This window comes from Bemisia tabaci, chromosome 1 (assembly GCF_918797505.1).
Source record: "Bemisia tabaci chromosome 1, PGI_BMITA_v3".
NCBI classification, from domain to species: Eukaryota; Metazoa; Arthropoda; class Insecta; order Hemiptera; family Aleyrodidae; genus Bemisia; species Bemisia tabaci.
The window spans coordinates 87,991,806-88,018,895 of NC_092793.1; the positions used below are offsets into that span (position 1 = coordinate 87,991,806).

The following is a 27,090-nucleotide window of genomic DNA, read 5'->3' on the forward strand; positions in this document are numbered from 1 at the left end:
AGTAATCTTCTGTAGACGATTTTATCAAATAATTTGGAAATGATTGAAAGTAAGCTGATTGGCCTGTAAGATGATGGAAGGGTTGAATCTTTTCCAGGTTTAGGTATGACAATAATGACTGAAGGTTTCCAACGATGAGGAAAGTAATTTAGGCGAAGTAGGGCATTAAAGAGGGAGCCCAGGAAGGCAAAGGCTTTACGTGGTAGTTCAAGAAGGACTTTTGCTGTTAGTCTGTCTTTACCTGGAGTTTTGTTAGGTTTCATTTCCTTGAGAAATCTGTATATTTCTTGAGGGGAAGTCGGACGAATGGGGTCACTGGGAGGTCGAGGATCCGCAAAACTATCTTCAATGTCGTGATGTGATTCGTCAGAAGGAAGAGGCTTGAATACAGTTGCAAGGTGTTCGGCAAAAGTTTCTGCTTTTTCGGCAGGGCTCTTTGCCCAGCCTGCTGGAGTCAGAAGGGGGGTTGCGACAGCTTTTGGCTTCGAAATGGACTTAGTAACTTTATATAAGGAGTAGTTAGTGTCTTCTTTGTAGGAGAGTGTTGAAAGGAAGGACTGAAAAGAGTCATTGGAGAATTTGCGAAGTAGATGATGCAGATCTTTTGATGCTTTGTTGTAAGCTGTTTTGTCGTGTCCATTCCTTGAGGTTTGCCACCTGTGACGAAGTTTTCTTTTCTCTTTGATTTTCTGACGGATGCTGAGGGGATAAGAGGGAACATTATTCGGTTGGGCGTTTGAGTTTAGCAGAGATTCCTTCTTGGCTCTGAAGGTTAGGGTTGACAAAAATCCTGCCGCAGATCATCAGTAAACAAGAGCGTGTCACCGATACGTCTCTACTCTCAGCTCTAGTGGAGAAAGAAAGAACTTTATTTGGCTTATATACTAGCAATATCGTGGCACTATCTTACAGGGCTCGGCAGCCGAACGGCTTAGCATTTGGCTATGGTGTGAGGGGTCCGCGGATCGAATCCGCAAGGGGGAACATTTTTATTGCCTTCAACATGTTTATAAATGCCGCGTAGCGCATTACAGGGTTATTTTTTCCAAAAAACGAGAGTGAGGGTTGCATTTTTATGCACGTAATTGAGAAGGGCTCCTCTTGCTTCAGAGAAACTTCTGGATCCAAGGTCCAGGGTCCCTGTATAAGGGTATACAGGGGCCGTCAAATAAACTTTTTTATTTTCTTAGAGGAAAAAGCAGACTCCATCTTTTAGTATAAATTACGTAAGACCTTTTCCCCATTTTTAGACCCCCATACTTCTCCTTGTGCAGCACCGTTAGGCATCCCTTAACCCCCCCCCCCTCTAAAAATTACGTAAGGCTCGACTGACTCCCCCCCTTTTTTTTCAATTATCGCAGATCGAAGCATTACGTTTCCCTTCAGAAAACAATGCAATTTTTAAGCGAAAATTTTTATAAGTGAAACTAAATTTCTGAGTAAGTTCACAGGAAAGCTTAATGATATAATTAGTTTAATGAACAAAACTACGGAGCAAAATTGAAGAATTTTTTTTGGCCTTGGGAATAAATAGTTAAATGTATAAAGTTGACGTAATGATGAAGTCACGACTCATCATCCCGCGGAGTGGAGAGGTGGGAATCAAAAGAAATGACAGGGCATGGTTCGATCGGTCAGCAATCGGTGGTTTCCTGATTTCCTTTTTTTCATCTTGAATTTTATTATCAACCTGACGAAAAATGGAGTTTTGCATTTTCTTGAAATGTAGGCTAAAAACTGACGTAAGGCCCAGCCGTGCCCTCTCCTCCCCCCTCGTAAGGCACCGAAAGGCTGTTAGAGACGCCCCCCCCTCCCCCTAAGAGCCTTACGTATTTATGGACGACCCATTATTGGTATTTTTTGTATTCCTTATGGTCTTTATTACTTAGAATTCCTGATCATATAGGTAATAGAATAGAAATCATGCAGGTTTTCCTTTTTAAAAAAAGGGTGTTTACCTAAGTTGGTTTGAGTTTAAAAGATTCCTTCTTGGCCCGAAAGGCGAGGGCCACCTGGCGTCACGTATCCACTAAGAATAATCCGGCCGATCTGATCACCAGAGGAGCGTCAGCTAAACATCTATCAAATTCAAGTCTGTGGTGGCAAGGCCCAGAGTATCTCAATTTAAGAGAAAATATGTGGCCAAAAACGAATGTTGAACTTCCATCTTTGCTAGATGTTCCAGAAATTAGGAAAGAGATTAAAATAATGTTCGGAGCAATAGTTCAAACTTCATCTGACCTGCATTATTTGTTACATAGATTTTCGTCGCTGAACAAAATATTGCGTATTATTGGTTTTATGTTCAGATTTGTGCATAATATCCGCGCACGTCTCGCTAATAAGCCGTCAGAAGTAAAAAGTGGAAATATTTCTTCGCGGGAGATGGACGGAGCAACAAAATTTTGCGTAAAGATTATTCAACAAGAATCATTCCCCGAGGAAATTGCACACTTATCAAGGAAAGACGGTATTCTACAAAGTTCCAGTAGTATCAAGACATTGCACCCATTTTTGGATGGTGAGAAGTTGTTACGAGTTGGTGGACGACTTCAAAATTCGACACTAAGTTATGAGGAAAAACACCCGCTATTACTACCTATAAAACACAGATTCACCGAGTTATTATTCTGGCAGGATCATAGGCGACTTATGCACGCTCCTCCGCAGATGTTGTTATCAATGATTCGGCAGCGGTTTTGGCCCCTCAATGGTCCAATCTCGGCCAAGAAATTAGTATACTCTTGCTTAAAGTGTAGAAGAGCACAACCAAAACCGTGCGCACAGTTACTGGCCCCTTAGCCAGCATCTAGCGAGTGACTGTAAATACACCTTTTCGAATAATCGGAATTGACTTTACCGCACCTTTACTAGTTCGAACCAGCAACCGCAAAAACGCTCATAAAAAGAGAGTTTACGTTGCTCTTTTCATTTGCTTCGTGTCAAAAGCAGTCCATTTAGAAATTATCGAAAGTTTAACAACACAAGAATTCCTTCAGACATTGGAAAGATTTTCTGCCAGAAGAGGCTTACCGACTGCAATTTTTTCTGATAATGCTAAGACATTTGTGGGAGCCAAAAGCGAACTAATCACCCTGTTTAAGGATAAAAAAGTGCAAAAATACTTATCTAAAATGGCATTGATTGGTATTTTAATCCTCCCAATTCTTTACATCACGGCGGGTTGTGGGAAAGCGCCATTCGAAGCTTCAAGTCTACCCTGCACAAAGTGAATCGTTCTCGAATGTTTCAAGCTCATGAGTTAAACAATCTTGTGGTGAAAATCGAAGGTGCATTGAATTCTCGACCGTTAACTCCGTTGTCGTCTTCTCCCGACAACTATGAAGCATTGACTTCAGGTCATTTTCTAATTGGCAGAGCAATTATGTCATTCCCAACGAAATTTGATTCTCAAAATTTTAAATCATCAAACGTTTTGAAAACATACAAAAGCTTCCAGCAGGACTTGTCTCATTTCTGGCGTCGCTGATCGGGAGAGTACCTCCAAAGTCTGCAGTATTGTGCCAAATGGCATACGAGCAATCGTCATATTCAAGTTGGAAGTTTGGTTGTTGTCAAAAATAGAAATTCACCTGCACTTTATTGGAATTTGGGAAGAATCATCAAAACATATCCTGGTACTGATGGACACGTTAGGGTTGCAAAAGTGAAGACTCCTACTTCTGTCCTTATTCGAGCCGTGACGGAACTTTGTCCATTACCTGTTCTGATCAAATAGATCAGCCGGGGGCAGGATGTTAAGTTTAATAATTGCTGAAAACAGCTGTTTATAGAAATTGGAGTGGAGTAGAGAGGTTATGCTTTTTGTATGTCCTCTTGTATATCTTGGTGAATGATCATTAATAAAAAAAATCGTTTCTTCTCAATTTTTTAATTATTTGAATCAAGTTAAGATTCAACAGTTTCGTTGAGTTTAAGTTTCCATTTGTGGAACCACACTGACAGTATATCTATGTACTCTTGTAAATTTTCTGAGGCGACATTGTTGTCCCTGTTTACTGAGAGGATGGCCGTGTCGTCAGCGAAGGTTGCTAAGTCAATATTAAAACCTTCTGGTGGGAGAGGTATGTCATAAGTGTAGATGGCGTAAAGAAGAGGGCCTAAGATACTCCCTTGAGGGACGCCTGATTCAATAGGATATGAAGAAGATAAGGCTGAGTCATGCGAGACAATGAAGGATCGATTGGTCAAATAAGACTGGAGAAGTTTGAAGAAGTCAGGGGCTAAGTCTTTTATTTTGTACAGAAGGCCGTGATACCATACACGATCAAAAGCCTGTGAGATATCTAGGAAGAGTCCGCAACAATAACGGCCAGACTGGAGAGCCTCCGTGATGATGTTGGTGAGACGGTGAACTTGCTGGATAGTGGAGTGCTTGCGACGAAATCCGAATTGATGATATGGGATTTTCTCTGATACTTTGGACAGTAATCTTCTGTAGACGATTTTATCAAATAATTTGGAAATGATTGAAAGTAAGCTGATTGGCCTGTAAGATGATGGAAGGGTTGAATCTTTTCCAGGTTTAGGTATGACAATAATGACTGAAGGTTTCCAACGATGAGGAAAGTAATTTAGGCGAAGTAGGGCATTAAAGAGGGAGCCCAGGAAGGCAAAGGCTTTACGTGGTAGTTCAAGAAGGACTTTTGCTGTTAGTCTGTCTTTACCTGGAGTTTTGTTAGGTTTCATTTCCTTGAGAAATCTGTATATTTCTTGAGGGGAAGTCGGACGAATGGGGTCACTGGGAGGTCGAGGATCCGCAAAACTATCTTCAATGTCGTGATGTGATTCGTCAGAAGGAAGAGGCTTGAATACAGTTGCAAGGTGTTCGGCAAAAGTTTCTGCTTTTTCGGCAGGGCTCTTTGCCCAGCCTGCTGGAGTCAGAAGGGGGGTTGCGACAGCTTTTGGCTTCGAAATGGACTTAGTAACTTTATATAAGGAGTAGTTAGTGTCTTCTTTGTAGGAGAGTGTTGAAAGGAAGGACTGAAAAGAGTCATTGGAGAATTTGCGAAGTAGATGATGCAGATCTTTTGATGCTTTGTTGTAAGCTGTTTTGTCGTGTCCATTCCTTGAGGTTTGCCACCTGTGACGAAGTTTTCTTTTCTCTTTGATTTTCTGACGGATGCTGAGGGGATAAGAGGGAACATTATTCGGTTGGGCGTTTGAGTTTAGCAGAGATTCCTTCTTGGCTCTGAAGGTTAGGGTTGACAAAAATCCTGCCGCAGATCATCAGTAAACAAGAGCGTGTCACCGATACGTCTCTACTCTCAGCTCTAGTGGAGAAAGAAAGAACTTTATTTGGCTTATATACTAGCAATATCGTGGCACTATCTTACAGGGCTCGGCAGCCGAACGGCTTAGCATTTGGCTATGGTGTGAGGGGTCCGCGGATCGAATCCGCAAGGGGGAACATTTTTATTGCCTTCAACATGTTTATAAATGCCGCGTAGCGCATTACAGGGTTATTTTTTCCAAAAAACGAGAGTGAGGGTTGCATTTTTATGCACGTAATTGAGAAGGGCTCCTCTTGCTTCAGAGAAACTTCTGGATCCAAGGTCCAGGGTCCCTGTATAAGGGTATACAGGGGCCGTCAAATAAACTTTTTTATTTTCTTAGAGGAAAAAGCAGACTCCATCTTTTAGTATAAATTACGTAAGACCTTTTCCCCATTTTTAGACCCCCATACTTCTCCTTGTGCAGCACCGTTAGGCATCCCTTAACCCCCCCCCCCTCTAAAAATTACGTAAGGCTCGACTGACTCCCCCCCTTTTTTTTCAATTATCGCAGATCGAAGCATTACGTTTCCCTTCAGAAAACAATGCAATTTTTAAGCGAAAATTTTTATAAGTGAAACTAAATTTCTGAGTAAGTTCACAGGAAAGCTTAATGATATAATTAGTTTAATGAACAAAACTACGGAGCAAAATTGAAGAATTTTTTTTGGCCTTGGGAATAAATAGTTAAATGTATAAAGTTGACGTAATGATGAAGTCACGACTCATCATCCCGCGGAGTGGAGAGGTGGGAATCAAAAGAAATGACAGGGCATGGTTCGATCGGTCAGCAATCGGTGGTTTCCTGATTTCCTTTTTTTCATCTTGAATTTTATTATCAACCTGACGAAAAATGGAGTTTTGCATTTTCTTGAAATGTAGGCTAAAAACTGACGTAAGGCCCAGCCGTGCCCTCTCCTCCCCCCTCGTAAGGCACCGAAAGGCTGTTAGAGACGCCCCCCCCTCCCCCTAAGAGCCTTACGTATTTATGGACGACCCATTATTGGTATTTTTTGTATTCCTTATGGTCTTTATTACTTAGAATTCCTGATCATATAGGTAATAGAATAGAAATCATGCAGGTTTTCCTTTTTAAAAAAAGGGTGTTTACCTAAGTTGGTTTGAGTTTAAAAGATTCCTTCTTGGCCCGAAAGGCGAGGGTTGACAAAAATCCTTCGGCGCGTGGAGAGTGCAGTGAGTCTGCAGAAAAGAAACATCGATGCTCTCGATTGCACACCAGACAGTTTGCGATGCAAATTCGGCAGGATTTTTGTCAACCCTACCTTCCGAGATCGAGGAAGGAATCTCTGCTGAACAGTCGACTCATTTGGTTGAGGTTCAAATTTTGGACGCACAACAAACACATTTTCAGGTTAGAAATTGGCAGAAGAGGGCGGCACTTTACTGAAAAGCACTGTTTTCATTGGCTCTCATGCATCTACGGCTGTCTTGAAAAAAAACTGTGTCATTTTTTGTGCACTTACGACTTTTACATACGTCTCGTTTTCATTAAATTAGGATGAATTTTGCTGTTTCAGCTGTCTCAGTAATTTCATCTGAGTAAAAGAGTTTAGACGAATTTTGAAGAAAACTCGATTTCGAAAATTTTGCGCTTACGGCTCTGTTCGCTATCACGGCAGAGTAAATGTCAGCTGTACAGGAAAATCTGAGTGTTTCACGGAAAATGTTGTGCGCTGTGAGAAATTTCGATACTTTAACGATTACGCGTAACGCACAGGAAAGTACGGGAATAACCTCAAATGCTGCGTCGCACGCCAAACTTCGATATATCGAAATTATACGCGACGCACAACATTTTTACTTCTTCCTTTTCTACGTCAGGAAACCGTTGGAGGGGAATAGCTGCACTGTTGCCAAGACTATGCCTAAAAATCATACAATTGTGTTTCACTTACCCAATTTTTTCGAGATCACGCTTCTCGACCCTTCTTGAATCTGAATTCACAACTTCAAATTGTCTCCTATCAGCAGATCGCAACTTTTGTCAAGCCCGAATTTTGCAGGTCTTAGCAACAACACCATTATTCCCCTCCAACAGTGTCCTGACGAAGAAAAGGAAGAAGTAAAAATGTTGTGCGTCGCGTAGAATTTCGATATATCGAAGTTCGGCGCGCGACGCAGCATTTGAGGTTATTCCCGTACTTTTCTGTGCGCTTCGCGTAATCGTTAAATTACCGAAATTTCTCGCAGCGCACAACATTTTCCGTGAAACTCTCAGATTTTCCTGTGCGGCGGACATTTACTGTGTTGCGCGCGCGTTTTAGGTTTGGTCCGCAATAGAGAACCTGTATAGCGAGAGTATAGACAGATGAGAAACTTCGAAAATCCATCAGGCCTTCACGGATGCCTCCGCGAATAAAGTCAGGGTCCAGAAATTCAGCCAACCTATGAATTTCGAATGTCCAGAGGGATTTACAGATACAATTGTTACGAACCGTCGTTTAGAAAGCATGTATTTGGCTTACTTTTTGCATAAATTTACTTATTTTTGCGAAAGAATGCTCATTTATGTACATTCTTGGCCATTTTGGTTAGAACTGAAATCTGTAGGCTGGCAGTGAAATTTTGTGTGTTAGAAGTTGTTCAGACGGGTGGCTGCACTTTTGGGCCATAAGCCCTCCATCAAGCGATCTGTCCATAATCTCGCTATAAAGGTACTCTAGTCCGCAACGGCGTTCCATAGTTAGCCGCCGAATTCCAACGGTTGACCGTCTAAGTCGCCAGTCGGAAAGATTCGCCTCTTGGGGCCCAAAGGGGCAACCAACCTATGAACTCGAATTATCCAGTGGTACTAATTTTCACAATAGTAAACTGCGATTTGATACTCATCAAAGATTATAAAATCACGTATAAAACTTTGCTTTCGCATACATTTTCTCAGTTTCAAAGTCTTAAAAAGACACTAGTTTACAATGCGCTGTCGGCCATATTGATAAATCTTTCACGCGTGCAAAGGTTGGCCACGGCACTTTCCTAGTGATTTTCGTTTCACACGTTGTCGCCCTTCTGGGCCCAAAGAGCTACGTACAGAGTGTCCCAAAAGTCCGTACCCCCCCCCCCCTCATAACTTTGGAACGGTTAGAGATAGAAAAACGAAACTTTGGGAATGTTTATATCTTAAAGGGGACCATCTTCTAGGGGGGGTCAACATTTTCGTCCTCCCCTCTGGGGGGGGCCCAACTTTTTTTTTCAAATGGTAACCCTTATCTTGTGATACATCATTAGAAAGAGCATAAAAAACTAAGAATTTTGGCGCAAATCGCAAATCAATATCCTAATTGTTGACCGAGTTATGACAGGTCAAAGGTCAAATTTGACCTTTTCTCAAAAAATCATAACTCGGGTTCAAATGATCGTAAAGAAAAAAATAAAACGGGAAAATTTACCAAATTGTAAGCACTTTTAAGTAAAAATCACAGAAATTACTTCAATCTAATTTTAAGGGGGGTTTCGGACCCCCAAATACGTCATTTTAAAGGTCATATGATTTTCTCGCGAAAAGAGCCAATTTCCCCTTACTTTTCCTCAACATTATCTTAGTGAGTTCAAAATTAGTTCAACATTGCGTTTTTAAGACCCCAAATTTCGAACAAAGTTTTAAAAAAACGAAATTTAGTGCGATTCAATTCAAACATTTAAAATCATTTTTTTTTAAACTTAGTTCGAAATTTGGGGACTTGAGACCGTAATGTTGAGCTAATTTTGAACTTACTAAGATAATGTTGAGGAAAAGTAAGGGGGAATTGGCTCATTTCGCGAGAAAATCGTATGACCTTCAAAATGACGTATTTGGGGGTCCGAAACCCCCCTTAAAATTAGTTTGAAGTAATTTCTGTGATTTTTACTTAAAAGTGCTTACAATTTTGTAAATTTTCCCGTTTTATTTTTTTCTTTACGATCATTTGAGCCGGAGTTATGATTTTTTGAAAATAGGTCAAATTTGACCTTTGACCTATCATAACTCGGTCAAAAATTAGGATATTGATTTGCGATTTGCGCCAAAATTCTTAGTTTTTTATGCTTTTTCGAATGAGGTATTACAAGATAAGGGTTACCATTTGAAAAAAAAAGTTGGGGGCCCCCGCGCCCCCTCCCCCCCCAGAGGGGAGGACAAAAATGTTGACCCCCCCCCTAGAAGATGGTCCCCTTTAAGATAGAAACATTCCCAAAGTTTCGTTTTTCTATCTCTAACCGTTCAAAAGTTACGAGGGGGGGTACGAACTTTTGGGACACCCTGTAGATCGAGTTGTCCATACTCTCCATGTAAAGGTGTTCTAGCATAGAATAAACAGACTACGTTAACAGAAGCGAAAGCTCCGTAAGAACCAATGCTAACATTTTTCTTCTCAGAGTCGGTCCTTATTGAAACCAATTTCGAGGTTACCTACAAATATGAAAGTGGAAAAAAACATTAAATTTTCAGCGAATTTACAGTACTTCTTCGGTTTAACGATAAATAAGTTAAAAGAAAACTCTTTCAATTCCTAAAAACGTGTGTATCCGTTATTATTCGACCTCTCCAAAACGTCGACCTATACTGCAAACCTCCAAAACGTCAACATACCGAAAACGTGAACAGTAGAGTACCTGTATGGACTCATTTAGTCGTGACGTCACAGCCAGCATTGATTCCTTCGACTACGGTCTCGGGTTCCAAACAATTGGCTGTCCTTGTTGCACTAATGGCGTTTCCCCGTAAGAAACGACTTTCAAATTTCAAAACGAATTTTCGATCTTTTAAACATCGGGAACCCCAGAGGTTGCTCCCGAAATCGATTTTAAAGCGTCAAAATAGGGGGGTCCGACCTTTAAAACGCCTCAAATCGACCAATTTTACCTGAGTTATCGCAGTTGAAAACAGGTCTAAAATCATCAGTCTGTCTCTCTCAAAGACATAAAGACGGAGTGCTAAAAGCAAAAAATGAAGCTTCTTTTCAACTGTGGTGTCCAGGTTTGGCGTCCACAACTCACCAGTCCTCACGAGTAACGAATAGCGAGCGTTGCCGGTGCCTTTCGGGGCTAGCGACGCAGTGGAGATACGGTGGTGCGAGCCGGAGTCGAGGACCGCGCCTGTTTTTGCTTTTTGTCGGGCATTCAGAGTAGTCCAGTACGATAGTATTCTTTCCACACATTTCATTTCTTGTATTGATTTCTCAGTGCGTCTATACAGTTCAAATACAGTCTCAGTGGTGTATACCTTCACTTCCCTGCGTTCTCATTTCATCCCTTTTGCATTCACCACAATGGCGACGAGGACACCTACAACCACGTGTGACACTCTGTAAAAACCTCAGTTCAGCCCGTTGTAAGTACACCATTGTAACCATGTCCGCGGATGAAAATGGCAACGCGAATGCGAATCCGCAACTACCTGTACAACAGATGATTCTCACCCCTGTTTTTTCAAACCTCAGACCATATGATCCTACTGAATCAAGTCTAGAAACATGGCAACAGATATTTGAAGAATTCTGCGTGTCATATGCGATTCCGGATGAACCAACAATAGTACCGCCAGCCACAGAGCCAGCACACAATCAAAAGAGGGCGCTATTCCTCTCATCGATTGGCTCAAAGGCGTTCGAAGTAATGCGCCTTGCATGCCTACCAAAGAAACCGAACCAAATAAGTATTCCTAACCTACTGAATGTCCTGCGGCAGCGATTCGAACCGCAAGGCCTCAAACTTGCTAACCGCCTAATCCTATCGAAAAGATTTCAGAAAGACTCCGAAACCATGTCAGAATACATTGCGGCTATACAAGAACTTGCCTCACGTTGTGAATTCGATAACCTAGAGAATTCCCTTCTAGATCGTCTGATTTCTGGCATCAGAAGCAATGAAATCAGGAGAAAGCTACTCTCCAAAACTAACCTAACCTATTCCAAGGCCAAGGAAGCAGTCATTCAAGAAGAAGCCATTAACAAAGAAAATCAAGCGTTAGCCCATGCAGTGCAAGTCAATGTCAACCAAGTACAACAACGTTACAATTCCAACCAATTCTACCAAAGGAACCCAGGTCCGTCTCAACGCTTTCCTTACCCGCAATACCAATATTACAACCAAAGCCCGGTTAGAAGTACTCAACAGATCAATCCAGTCCAACCTTCTACATCTAATTTTCAACCAACTCCAGCGCAACGGCCAAACTTCCAGGAACCAGGATGGTCATCTTGCCACCGTTGCGGCCGTAAACATGACGTCAGAACCTGCCCTGCAATCAACTGGAATTGTTATAACTGCAACATCATGGGCCACACCGCCAACGTTTGTCGCAAACCAAGACTTCAACATCCACACGCACACAACCAACAACTGCAGCAATCCACCAATGTCAACAACCAACAAAACACTCATCACATTGAAGCAAGCGCAACAGAAGACCCAACCTGTTAATAATACAGTAGAACAGCTTTTAGATTTCAGCATCAATAGAATTTCTGTTTCGTGTCTTAACCCAGTGCCAATTTCTGAATTAATATTAGCTAATTCCAAGCCAAAATCACCCAGTGAAATAAATGCTGTCGATACAGATCTGAATACCTTCACCGGTGATAATAATTTATCAGAAAGCTTAGTACATAATGTAATGCAACCCAATATCATTAATCCAATTGAAACTAAGTCAGCAAACAGCCCATTAGTGTTATCGGTATTAGTAAATGGTGTTCCGATCGATATGGAAATCGACTCTGGTGCAGGTACGTCCCTTATAAGCGACTCTCTATTTACCAAATTATTTCCTAATGTTGTTCTGAATTCACCGACTACTTCCTTAACTTCAGTGTCAGGTCCAGTCAAAGTTAAAGGGGAAATTCCTGTGACGGTTCAAATCGGGAATCAATCAAAACGCCTCCCATTAACAGTATGTTCCAATATAGTAGAAATAACTCCCCTTCTGGGACGCTCATGGCTGAACGCATTTTGTCCAAATTGGAAAACTTTTTTTAAATCTACGCTGGGCGGATCAGAATTAATAGCAAATGTTGATACAAGGCCGCCGTCTCTAGAGGAGTTAAAGTCGTTGTTCCCCAGACCTTTCGACTCGAAAAGCGACTCCTGTATAGAGGGTTATACTGCCCGCCTGCTCTTAAAAGAAACAGCGGTCCCGATTTTTCACAGGCCATACAACTTACCCTTTGGTGTGATTCCCCAAGTTAATGAAATTTTAGACAAATTAGTACAATCAGGCAAAGTAATCAGAATCCGTCATTCAGAATGGGCTTCACCCGGAGTCGCGGTCGTCAAAAAAGGAGGAGGGGTAAGATTTTGTGTAGATTTCAAAAAAACCCTAAATCCTCAATTAAAGTTGGACCACTATCCTCTCCCACGACCTGACGACATCTTCGCCAATTTGTCCAAAGGCACTATATATACTAGTCTTGATCTCACAGACGCATATACACAACTTACCTTACACCCCGAGTCCCAAAAGCTTTGTGTCGTTAACACCCATAAGGGATTATTTCAATTCACGCGTCTCATTTATGGCATAAACAGTGGTGCACCTATTTTCCAATCAGTCATGGATCAAATTTTACTTAACATTCCGGGTGTCATGTGTTATATAGACAATATTCTTATACAAGGTAAAGATTTATCAGAGAACATACATAGAACAATGATTGTACTAGGTCGTCTGGACAAACACAATGTGAAGTTGGGCCTACCAAAATGCGAATGGTTTGTGACACAATTGGATTTTTTAGGATCTGTCATCTCCAAGGATGGCAGGTTACCATCTCCTCAATTAACAGAAGCCATTGCCAAGTGTGCCACTCCAACCAACATCAAAGAAGTTCGCAGTTTTTTAGGCATGATCTCATATCACGCATCATTTATTCCCAATTTAAGTACGATTACAGCGCCCTTAAGGCACATCACGACAGAGACCCAATTTTCTTGGCCTCAGTCAGCACAAGACGCTTTCGATACCTGTAAAAGCCTCTTAGTATCACCTCAAGTTTTAATGCACTATGACCCTGAACTTCCTATTGTTGTTACTGCCGATGGAAGTCCAGTAGGGGTAGGAGCCACCCTAGGTCACTCAGTCAATGTAAAAGGTAAACCAGTTAACAAGCCAGTCTATTATGCCTCATCATCCCTAACGTCTGCACAACAGAATTATGCTCAGATAGATCGAGAAGCTTTAGCTACAGTTTTTGCGCTCACAAGGTTTCATCGCTATTTATTTGGCAGAGAATTCACATTATACACGGACAATAGAGCCATACAACGAATATTTAATGAAAATAAAGGTCTACCCATCAGAACGGGTCACAGACTGCAACATTGGGCAGCCTTACTGCAAGGATATAATTATAAATTGGTGCATAAAGACAGTAAATATCTTGAAACAGCAGATGCCCTATCTAGACTACCTACTAGTAACATTATAGAAGAAATTTTCCATGTAGATATTTCTAGTCTTATTCCCATCACTCCAGACCTGATAGCAACAGAGACTGCGAAAGATGTAGCTTTAAGTAAAGTATTTAATTTTGTTAAAGTAGGGTGGCCTCCAAGAGAAAAATTTAAAGACAACCCAGAAATTCAAAAATTTTTTAAATTACAAGACTCGCTAAGCATAGCCCAGAATTGTCTAATATTTCAAAGCCGAGTAGTCATTCCAGGGGTATTACAAAATAAGGTACTTAAGTTACTTCATGACGGTCACCCAGGAATAGTCAAATCTAAGTTGCTTGCACGATCATCAGTATGGTGGCCTTCTCTTAATACAGATATAGAAAACTTGTGCTCAGCGTGCCCCAATTGTTCAATTGTTAATTTCAAACCAAAAAAAACTTATGTACCGTGGCCTGAAGCCACTTTCCCATTGGAACGGTCGCACATTGACCTATTTGAATTTAAAAGTGTAAAATTCTTCATTTTTTGCGACGCGTTCTCTAAATGGTTACACATAGCGTTGACCCCTACGAGCACATTATCAGATATCGAGAGAGAATTACTTAGCATTTTTGCGATGCTGGGCCTCCCCAGAATTCTAGTGAGTGACAACGGTCCGCCTTTCGACTCGACCGACTATGAAATTTTTTGTACTAAGTTCAATATTCACAAACTACATTCACCGGCTTACAGCCCGGAGTCAAATGGCTTAGCGGAAAGGGGGGTCCAAATTGCAAAAAGAGGACTAGAAAAAATTTTACTATCCAACGAAAACTTATTACTAACAGTTAGCAAATTTTTGTTCAATTATCGTAACACGCCATCTACAGTCACCCTCAAGGCTCCAAACGAAATGCTTCTAAACTTCCGACCCAGGACCCTCCTCTCCCAGCTGATCCCAAGCCCTGCAAAAATTGTCAGTACGCATAAGTTCTTGGATGGCGAAGAAATCTATGTACGCCTCACCAAGAAAATGCCAATGGTCAAAGCCACAGTAGCTAAAATGTTAGGACCAACAAGATATCTAGTTTCAGTGAATGGAGTATTAAAGCAAGTACATGCCAACCAAATATGCCGCGCTTATAATCACGGCCCACTTCGTCAATTCAAATAATTTTCTGTCAAAGCTGAAGCAAGCTTGTATTGTAACACCCAATTTCAATCATATTACATGTCTTCTATTTCAACCCTTAACTCATGTCTTATAGTGTGTACCTATTACAAACAATTTCTCAATATTTCCCCGCTCTTGCTTTTAATATAAGTTTAAAATGTTTACTGTTAAGCAACTTTCCATTCCATTGTACATTTTTTTTTACTCAGTAGGGGGTGGGTGTGGTGTCCAGGTTTGGCGTCCACAACTCACCAGTCCTCACGAGTAACGAATAGCGAGCGTTGCCGGTGCCTTTCGGGGCTAGCGACGCAGTGGAGATACGGTGGTGCGAGCCGGAGTCGAGGACCGCGCCTGTTTTTGCTTTTTGTCGGGCATTCAGAGTAGTCCAGTACGATAGTATTCTTTCCACACATTTCATTTCTTGTATTGATTTCTCAGTGCGTCTATACAGTTCAAATACAGTCTCAGTGGTGTATACCTTCACTTCCCTGCGTTCTCATTTCATCCCTTTTGCATTCACCACATCAACCACCTCTACTATTGGCTAGAGGATTGGCGGAAAAATTGGGACAAGTTTGAAATTCAAATGTAGGGCGGGAACTAAATAAAATTGCGAAAAGAAAGTATTCTAGGTTGATTTTTGCGCAAATTCACTTACCCACTCATATTTTTGTAACTTTAGGTTAGTTTTGGTCCGTCGTCGACCGATTAATTTCATTTGGGAGTAACCGTCATCTAGGACTGTAACGGCCTGTTTAAACCGGCAGGCCTCACCATGCGCAGAAGAAAAACTAACTTTATTTGAAATTACTGCCTGTTACGGAGAAAAAGTAAGTGTATTATACTAGGTCGTAGTCCCAACTTTCTTAATATATTCGTTTTAGGCATTTAAAATACGTTTAGAAGAAGAAATGTGGAAAAATCAAGAGGACAAGTTCAAATCAAATTTCCGTTTGCCGCCATGGATTCCCGCGCTCATTTACACACTCACACAAGCGCCCAGCGCCAAACCTAGCTTCACTTTTTCCCCGTGCTTTTACATACGAGCACTCCGTCTTTATGTCTTTGATAGCGAGAGTATCGACAGCTCGCTTCATGGAGGGCTTAGGGCCCAAAAGTGCAGCCACCCTTCTGAGCAACTTCTAACACACAAAATTTCACTGCCAGCCTATAGATTTCAATTCTAACTAAGATGTCCAAGAATGTACATAAATGAGCACTCTTTCGCAAAAATAAGTAAATGTATGCAAAAAGTAAGCCAAATACATGCTTTATAAACGACGGTTCGTAACAATTGTATCTGTAAATCGCTCTAGACATTCGAAATTCATAGGTTGGCTGTATTTCTGGGCCCTAACTTTATTCGCGGAGGCATCGGTGAGGGCCTGATGGATTTTCGGAGTTTCACATCTGTCCATACTCTTGCTGTACAGGTACTCTAGTAAACAGTACTTATTGAAACAGCCTCCTTTCGTTATGGTTCATGACATGAAAATGGCGGTGGCTTACGCTTCTGTTGACGTTAGTATCTTTATTCTATGGCTCTAGACTCTAGACTGACCTATAGGAACAGATCTTGGGTGTAACCACAGGGAAACTTCCGAGTTTCCTACGACCTTGTGCGTCCGCTATGGCGGGAACAGTACCTAGATGTATACATAATCAGTTGAAATGTAATTCAAATCGATCAGCATCTCGATTCATTTCACGAAATCAACGGAAATTAATTCCAATGGGCCTGGACCCGTCGAAATGGATTTCAGTCGATTCCGTGGATCCGATCGATTTAGGACCGTTGTCCTGCACTTCTGCGTGGATTTGGGTTGAATACACCTGACCGGCCCATTGCTATTCTATTTCGATGCAATCTGGGGATTGCGTGGAAATAGGAGAGCACCATCATTTCTATCAGAAATTTCATCGTTCGTAATCGGTCTGATGAACCGACCCTGTTCTCCACCTCGTAACAAGAGTCGTATCTGGATTATACGGTCTAGTGGGCTTTAACTGTTATTTTCATACTACTGATACTTTGAGTACATATAAAATCATACACCCGTGGAACATGTTATAAATTGTGGGGCTCGTATGTAGTCATCAGGAATAATAATTGCTTACGTACGCAGAGATTCCTCTAACATTGCGTCTACATTACGCCTTCCAGACGTAACTGTTGGCAGTTGCGCTGTTGGCAGTTGCGCTGTTGGCAGTTGCGCTGTTGGCAGTTGCGGCGGCAGCCCGTCTGCTATCGCTGTCAGTTGCGGCGGCGGCGTATGAACCGTCGCGGAATCTAAGTCGTAAGAGCAGGCAGGATCTGAAAAGTAAGAAATAAAAAAAAAATTGTACTTGAGCTGTCCAAAAGTACTGTAAATAGGTGTAGTGACAAAAATTCACAGAGTTTCAAAGACTTTAGGAGGACTTATAAAAAAGTTAGTGACATGAACTACGGAATGGCAGAAAAAATATCAGTTTCAATGAAGTCAAGAGAGAAATGAAAAATCAAGTTAAAACAAGTAGCTAACGCTAACTGCTGAGGGGGCTCCGCCCCCCAGACCCCCCTTTAAAATTATATATGTGAGACTTTCAGTATCATAGAGGTCGTGCGGCGACACATGCCGGATGAAATGCCACAATTAAAATTATTGGATCAGATGATGAGCTGATAAAAGCATTACCTAATAATTTTGGAACAATTCTGACTGACAGTTTGGTTGCTTTAATTATTACTTTGATTTGTGAAATACAGTTTGTTTTCACTGGAGTTGAATGTAGTTAAATTTGCTTTTGACTGACTTAGTTTCTGATGGATTCAAACGCATTTACATAAGGTTCCAGGGAAAGAAAAAATTAATGGAAATACAGATGAAGTACACTTCACATGAATTTAGATTGATTAAACATAAATAATCCGAAGAAGTGATGGAATAAATGATAATTGTTTACGATAGTAAATACTATACTATACCTAGGATTCCTAGGAATTTTAAATAAAATCCACCCATCACTAAAATAACCCATACATACTGGTGCCTGCTTTTGGCTCGATTTCGCCAAATGGAATTCTTAATCATCGCGGTTGTCCTTGTAGCGTGCGGGAGGAAATGAAGGCGCGCTCGCAGTGGCAAGAAGCAGACGCGCCAGGTTGCTTGCGACGCGTGAATGAGTAGGGTGAAAATAGCGACTTGACCAGGTAAAAGGTTCAATAAAAATCGTACAGCGTTGCCGGATGGAGCAAATAAATAAAATGATTTAATTATTTGTGCAATTTTGCAACATCGAATTTTACAGTGTTGCCAGATGTGGCAAGAAATTAGCTGATTTTTCCGTACATGGTTGCCAGATTGTGCAAAAAATTCGGATTTTCGGACTTGTAAAAATTTTCAACATTGATAGACCGTATCTTACAGTATGGGGCTGGTATCGGAGACTGGAGAATGGGGTCTGATTCGGGAAATTAAAAAATTTTCTAAGTCCCGCGCTGGAAAATATTTTCGGAAAATTCCCATCCTCCGATCCGCCGCGGACCGATGCGAATCTTTTACACTATGGAAAATCGGAAAACTGTACAGACCGAATTTTGATGCGTCTTTTCGTTTCCGAGAAAATTCGACTTTAACCTAAGTCGCATGCGTATCTTATGTATACATACGAGTTTTTATGCTTGCTTGAATACATGGGAGTCTTAACTTTTACTATCTACGGGATGTATATCTGATGGTAAAAACACATCTATGACTTATATTTATCTTATATGTATACGCTGTTTTATTCCTTACATTAATTTCAGATTGTGCAAAATATTCGGATTTTTGGACTTGTAAAAATTTTTCGGGATCGATAGACCATATCCTGTAGGATGGGTCGGTATTGGAGACGGAAATTAAAATATTTTCGGAAAATTCCCATCCTCCGATCCGCCTCGGACCGATGTGTTTCTTTTACACTATCGAAGATCGGAAAACTGTACAGACCGAATTTTGATACGTCTTTTCGTTTTCGAGAAAATTCGACTTTTACCTAAGTCGCATGCGTATCTTATGTGTACATACGAGTTTTTATACTTGCTCGAATAAATAGGTTGGTAGTTCACTCTTGAGTTTAGTTATTGACAGGTTGTATGTCTGATGGTAAAAACACATCTATGATACATACCTATCTTAAGTGTATACGCGGTTTTGTTCCTTCCATTGTTTTCAGATTGTGCAAAGTATTCGGATTTTTGGACTTGTGAAATATTCAGGATCGATAGACCATATCCTCCAGGATGGGTCTGGTATCGGAGACTGTAGAGTAGGGTCTGATTGGAAATTAAAAAATTTTCTAAGTCCCGCGCTGGAAAATATTTCGGAAAATTCCCATCCTCCGATCCGCCTCGGACCGATGTGATTCTTTTACACTATCGAAGATCGGAAAACTGTACAGACCGAATTTTGATACGTCTTTTCGTTTTCGAGAAAATTCAACTTTTACCTAACTCGCATGCGTATCCTATGGGTATATACGAGCTTTTATTCTTTCTTGAATAAATAAGAGTGTTAACTCTTACTATTGACAGGTTGTACGTCTGATGGTAAAGACACATCTATGAAACATACCTATCATATGTGTATACGCGGTTTTCCTCCGTGACCTTCATAGATTGTGGTCCTCGCTCCATCCAAAGTTCAAAATTCATCGTGAAATAGCTGTCTGTTTGTGGATCGCACAACGGTGTGACGCCTGGTTTTAGTTTCTACAGATCATGGGTTATCAGGAAAGCGTAAAAGTGCATTGCGGGTAGCCCGCGCTCGCGAAAGGGTATGTGGTGAAACTTCAGCACATTCCTATGGGTCCTCGCTCGATGCGTCCTGAAATCAATGTTCGACGCTGAATATCTGTTGGTCCACAAGTCCTAAAAAACTTTGTAGAGCTTTCATTGAGTTCGTAGTACTAACAGCTATCAGGAAAACTTAAACTTATACCGCCAGCAGATTTGCCTGGGTTACAGCGCTGCGTTGAATTTCAGAGGGAAAAATTCGAAAAGTCCGTAAAATTGTCAGTTTTCAACACCGATTGCCGTGGGTCCCTGACTCAAAAATTATTTCTAGAGCTTTAATTGAGTTCGTAGTACTAACAGCTATCAGGAAAACTTAAACTTATATCACCAGCAGATTTGCCTGGGTTACAGCGCTGCGTTAAATTTCAGAGGGGAAAAATTCGACAATTTCGTAAAATTATCAATCTTTAACACAGATTGCTATCGCTCCATAAGTCCTAAAAACCTTTTAGAGCTTTCATTAAGTTCGTAGTACTAACAGCTATCAGAAACACTTAAATTTTTAGCGCTACTAAATTCGCCCGCGGTAGGGTATGTGGTGTAACTTCAGTTTATGGGTCCTCGCTCGATGCGTCTCAAAATCAATGTTCAACGTGGAATATCTGTTGGTTCGTGGGTGTCAGAATAGTCTTAGGACCCTTAATCGCTTGTATGGATCGAGGAGTATCAGAGATACCTAAAATTTGATTGCGCGCTCTCACCATTGGTCGTACGGACCCAAGGAAAGTCTTAAGCTTCGCTACCACCCTTGGTGGATCTATCGCGACATGACCAATGTTTATGCTTGCTTGAATAAATGGGGAACGATAGTTTACTCTTGATATTTACTTTGTCAGGTTGTATGTTTTTCAAGGAAATTCAACTTGTACCTAAGTCGCATGCGTAATCCTATATGTATTTGCGAGTTTTTAAATTTCGGTACCTATTAAAAGACCATCTCCTCCGGGATGGGTCTGGTATCGGAGACTGGAGAGTAAGGTTTGATTCGGGAAATTAAATAATATATCTAAGGCCTGCGCTTGAAAATATCTTCGGAAAATTCCCCTCCTCCAATCCGCTCCAGACCTGTACGATTCTTTTACACTATCGAAGATCGGAAAACTATACAGACCGAATTTTGATACGACTTTTCGTTTACGAGAAAATTCAACTTTTACCTAAGCCGCATGGGTATCCTATGTGTATGTACGAGTTTTTATGCCTGGTTGAATGAATGGGGATTGCTAGTTTACTCTTAATATTTATTTTTGTCAGGTTGTATCCCATCAAGAACACTTCCGCGTAAAAATGACCCGCCGAGCTAAAAATATAAATATTCATCACCTTAAATGTAATGATATCACATAAAGTATAGACACCTAGTAAATTTCATGAATATAAACTTTAAGTATCTCCTCCCTTCAACATTATTACCGGAAAACGTAAATTTTAGGCAAAATTTTAAAAAGGGTGCAAATTTATCATTATTTTTTTGTAGTGATTATGCAATGGTGTATGTTACCCCTTCAACTTACAGGTTATGCAATGGTGTATGTTGTCCCTTCAATTTATAGGTTATGCCTTCAATTACCTGTTACCCTTCAATTTATAGGTTATGCAACAACCTTGCTAAGGGTTTAATTACCGGTGAAACTTGAAAATATGAGATTGACGTGTGCAATGAAACTCGATGATTTAGACGAATTTGACGGCACCAAATCCGCTACTCATCAATTATGACTGTAATGAGACCACCGGGAAGCCTCCAAATTAATTATCAATCCAAAAATCAATAAAGGTCTTATGGGATCCACCGTATTATTTACAGGGACGTGTCGTAACCCGCGATGGACCGTTCGATCTAACATTTAAGGTTTGATAAAAGATCGATATTCAGGTCTGAATTACTTCAAAATCAATTATTGACCATAGATTTAGATAGGAATACAATAATATTCAATTATTTCGCTTCATTACCATAATTTTTAATAGGAATTCATCGATAGCCCATTATTTCGATTCTTCACCGTAACATCAAATAGAAAAATCTCAACAGTTGATGATTGCGAATATTTACCGTAATGAACCACTAGACAAGTTTCTTATCCAAAATTTCACGTAAAACACGATGCGCACACGAGCCCAATTTGGAAACTTGCAATCATCTTCTTACTTTCATGACATGACCTCTCGGGTGCTGTGAGGATAGGTAACCAAGAATTTTCAAAAAAAAAAAAATTTCACTCGTGCAAATTATGCCGGGGTCGCCTCATTATCCATACTGTGTTGGATGTCGCTGATCCTCGACACAAACTCATAAAAATTAGTACATGCCCAATTTAGAAACCTGCAATCATCTTCATACTTGCATGACATGACCTCTCTGGTGCTGTGAGGATAGTTAACCAAAAATTTTCAGAAAAATCCACTTGTTCAAATTATGCCAGGCTTGTCTCATTGACCATGGTCCGTCAGATGTCTACAGCATTCCACCCAAGCTCATGTAAACGGGTACGAGCAGAATTTAGAAACTTGCAATCATCTTCAAACTTTCATGACATGACCTCCCGGGTTCTGTGAGGATAGGTATTCAAGAATTTTCAAAAAAAAAAATCGACTCGTGGAAATTATATCAGGCTTGTCTCATTGACCATGCTCGGTCAGATGTCTATATCACTCGACCCAAACCCATAGAAACGGGTACGTACCCAATTTAGGACCTAAAACCATCTTCATACTTGCATCACATGACCTCTCTGGTGCTGTGAGGATAGTTAACCAAGAATTTTCAATCGATGGTTTTTGCTCAATATCTCGAAAACGGTGCAGCCTAGACGATTTTTGACGACTTCACACCCACCATTTTTCAAATATGAATGTAATAAGACCACCGGAAGCCTACGAAAAATTTATCAAGCCTAAAAGACTCAAAATTTCATTGCGGGAGCCCCCAGTTGCGAAGAATAGTATTGAAAAGCTCCAGTGCATTGCTTTACGGTCGATGAATCGTTCGATCTAACATTTAAGGCAGGGTTAAGGAACGAAAGTCAGCTACGGTTAAATTAACGATCGATTCTCTACCATAATTTTCATTAGATATAAATCGAAAGCCGAATATTTCGATTCTTTACCATATTTTTTAAAAATAGAAATAAATCGATAGTCGAATAGTTCCCATAAATTTAACGGAAAAATGTCACCAATCGTTGATTCCGCTTATTTATTATAGCTTTAAAGGGAATTATACCGACAGTTGATTATTTCGATTCTTTACTACATAGTTTTAAAGGGAAATATACCGATATTCAGCTGTAAAGGGGAAAATCGATGCCTAATCGATGATCTTGATTTTTTACTATGACCCAAAATCTAAAAAATTGAGATGGTAAAGATTAAACTTGCAACATTATCGTAAAATTAACCTTTAATAATATCAAAAACAAAGAAAAAACTTTCAAAGAAAAATAATTGATATACGGAAAGGAACTTATGCGAGCATTTCTTAGGAAGGGCCAATTGGATTGCATTTTGCAAAAAGGAACCACTAGCATTGCAATGTTGTTAAGATTGTGCAACTTCTTTTGTCTTGGAGGAAAAACCCGATTATCCATTAACAGTTTCTATTTTACTCGCTAAAAACTGTAAATTTAAGACAAAAATTACCATATAAATTTCATAGTTTTTCACGATTTCCGCAATTTTATTGCAAAGGATGAAGTTGCACAATCTTAGCATCATTGCAATACTAGTGGTTCCTTTTTGCAAAATGCAATCCAATTATTCGGGCAGCTTTGGCGAGAGTTTATTGTTCCGGAAATTTCACCTAGGTTCGAATCGAAAAATGAACGTCTTTGAATTATTCTCTTAGAGGTGATAACTACTGATTGAAGCAAACTCGTGGCTTCTCGTATGAAAATTAAGTTACCTGGAAGCTTGACGAAATGAAAAATGAGTCAGTTTATTATTCCGGAAAGTTCACCTAGGTCCGAATCGAAAAATGAACAATAAATTTGAGGAATGATTGTTTTACAACCGAACACAAAATGTCCAGATTTTTTTAAAAGTAATGAAAATGAGCCCGTCGGTAAGGAGTGTTTCTTTGTCCTCATAAATCCTGATCAAAACATTTTTCAAAGGACCTTTTATATAGCAAACATTCTTGTTTCCATTGTATCCTCCTGCAAGAATTCCAAATACAGCTAGGATATTTTCCACTGGAGTTAACGATGAATGCAGAAACCGAGTAAGAACTGTTCGTTTTGAGATTGTATTAAGGATTTTGATTGAACCACTCATGGTATTTTTCCTCAATTTCCATTCAAAATATTCTCCTCAGGATACAATACACTTGTTTTAGCAATAGGCACTGAAGTTTTTCTTTTTAAGTACTCCAATAAGTCTCCTTTGAATATACCCTTCAGCGCTCTCGAAGTGTTTATTCAGGACGTATTCACATGATAGCATCCCACAAGCGTTGTAAAGTTTCCTGGTCAGTTTCTTCTATATGATCATTGTACCCCGAGGAATATATTCATGATGTCCACGGTGCAATCCATTTTGAGGACTGTGATTGTATCTCAGGGTTGTATCCGTAGATCCAAGACTCAGTTTTCCTCAGTTGAAGTAAAATTTAATGAATCTTCACCCTCACATATTTTACGGAAAAAAATAAATAAAAGGAAACGCGAGCATGGCACTTGACACGCATATTTTAATCACTTCTTTCTAATGTCCGATTGAAAGCTAACGAAGTTCTGTTGTGTACCTAATTGTGATATAGAGGAGGATAAAGTCCAGACAATTACCTGCATTAAAATCTGAATTAATAAAAAAAAAAGATAAATTATCGATATTTTCCGGGCAGACCTCGTAAAGTTCCCAATCTTTTTTCAGTATCGTTTTGAGATGAATAGTAAAAACGCTAAGTTTGGACACTGTATTTTTAGATTTGATGTACTTCAATAATAGGGTTTGATGTTGGAAAATGAATTTTGACTATTCAAAAATAGAACATGTATTTTACACACCTCCATCCATGATAGAAACATCCATGTATTAAAACATACATGATTAAAAACGTTCGCGTTTAGTAAAACCCACGCGTTTAGTCAAACCCATGCGTTTAGTAAAACCCACGCGTTTAGTAAAACCCACGGGTTTAGTAAAACCCACGCGTTTAGTAAAACCCACGGGTTCAGTAAAACCCACGGGTTCAGTAAAACCCACGGGTTTAGTAAAACCCACGCGTTTAGTAAAACCCACGCGTTTAGTAAAACCCACGGGTTCAGTAAAACCCACGCGTTTAGTAAAACCCACGCGTTTAGTAAAACCCACGCGTTTAGTAAAACGTGATGTGTATCGGAACCTTGTGTTTTGGGACGGGCAACTGGGATTGGATAATTGGAATGTTCAGTTTGACGAATCAAAAAATTTTATTATTTTTTTTTTTTGTTGGATATTTACAGTTACAGTTACAGTTACAGTTTAAAACAGTTCGCGTTCGAGAAACGCAAACACGTTTAAAAAACGCAAACACGTTTAGAAAACACAAACACGTTTAAAAAACGCAAACACGTTTAAAAAACGCAAACACGTTTAGAAAACACAAACACGTTTAAAAAACGCAAACATGTTTAAAAACGTTTGCAAAAAGGAACCACTAGTATTGCAATGATGCTAAGATTGTGCAACTTCATCCTTTGCAATAAAATTGCGGAAATCGTGAAAAACTATGAAATTTATATGGTAATTTTTGTCTTAAATTTACAGTTTTTAGCGAGTAAAATAGAAACTGTTAATGGATAATCGGGTTTTTCCTCCAAGACAAAAGAAGTTGCACAATCTTAACAACATTGCAATGCTAGTGGTTCCTTTTTGCAAAATGCAATCCAATTGGCCCTTCCTAAGAAATGCTCGCATAAGTTCCTTTCCGTATATCAATTATTTTTCTTTGAAAGTTTTTTCTTTGTTTTTGATATTATTAAAGGTTAATTTTACGATAATGTTGCAAGTTTAATCTTTACCATCTCAATTTTTTAGATTTTGGGTCATAGTAAAAAATCAAGATCATCGATTAGGCATCGATTTTCCCCTTTACAGCTGAATATCGGTATATTTCCCTTTAAAACTATGTAGTAAAGAATCGAAATAATCAACTGTCGGTATAATTCCCTTTAAAGCTATAATAAATAAGCGGAATCAACGATTGGTGACATTTTTCCGTTAAATTTATGGGAACTATTCGACTATCGATTTATTTCTATTTTTAAAAAATATGGTAAAGAATCGAAATATTCGGCTTTCGATTTATATCTAATGAAAATTATGGTAGAGAATCGATCGTTAATTTAACCGTAGCTGACTTTCGTTCCTTAACCCTGCCTTAAATGTTAGATCGAACGATTCATCGACCGTAAAGCAATGCACTGGAGCTTTTCAATACTATTCTTCGCAACTGGGGGCTCCCGCAATGAAATTTTGAGTCTTTTAGGCTTGATAAATTTTTCGTAGGCTTCCGGTGGTCTTATTACATTCATATTTGAAAAATGGTGGGTGTGAAGTCGTCAAAAATCGTCTAGGCTGCACCGTTTTCGAGATATTGAGCAAAAACCATCGATTGAAAATTCTTGGTTAACTATCCTCACAGCACCAGAGAGGTCATGTGATGCAAGTATGAAGATGGTTTTAGGTCCTAAATTGGGTACGTACCCGTTTCTATGGGTTTGGGTCGAGTGATATAGACATCTGACCGAGCATGGTCAATGAGACAAGCCTGATATAATTTCCACGAGTCGATTTTTTTTTTTGAAAATTCTTGAATACCTATCCTCACAGAACCCGGGAGGTCATGTCATGAAAGTTTGAAGATGATTGCAAGTTTCTAAATTCTGCTCGTACCCGTTTACATGAGCTTGGGTGGAATGCTGTAGACATCTGACGGACCATGGTCAATGAGACAAGCCTGGCATAATTTGAACAAGTGGATTTTTCTGAAAATTTTTGGTTAACTATCCTCACAGCACCAGAGAGGTCATGTCATGCAAGTATGAAGATGATTGCAGGTTTCTAAATTGGGCATGTACTAATTTTTATGAGTTTGTGTCGAGGATCAGCGACATCCAACACAGTATGGATAATGAGGCGACCCCGGCATAATTTGCACGAGTGAAATTTTTTTTTTTTTGAAAATTCTTGGTTACCTATCCTCACAGCACCCGAGAGGTCATGTCATGAAAGTAAGAAGATGATTGCAAGTTTCCAAATTGGGCTCGTGTGCGCATCGTGTTTTACGTGAAATTTTGGATAAGAAACTTGTCTAGTGGTTCATTACGGTAAATATTCGCAATCATCAACTGTTGAGATTTTTCTATTTGATGTTACGGTGAAGAATCGAAATAATGGGCTATCGATGAATTCCTATTAAAAATTATGGTAATGAAGCGAAATAATTGAATATTATT

The 27,090-nt window shown here is 39.8% G+C and overlaps 1 protein-coding gene across 13 annotated transcripts in view; it reads right to left on the reverse strand.

The window, feature by feature from the left end:
* LOC109037037 (uncharacterized) overlaps positions 1-27,090 on the reverse strand; it is a 135,578-nt gene that overhangs the window by 55,735 nt on the left and 52,753 nt on the right. For all 13 annotated transcript variants that reach the window (XR_011900854.1, XR_011900855.1, XR_011900856.1 and 10 more), the window contains exon 2: positions 16,958-17,149. Coding sequence is in view for 10 of the 13 variants with exons in the window: in XM_072306413.1 (XP_072162514.1) it covers positions 16,958-17,149 (192 nt within the window). In the remaining 3 variants the exon portion in view is untranslated. The remainder of the gene's footprint in view (positions 1-16,957; positions 17,150-27,090) is intronic.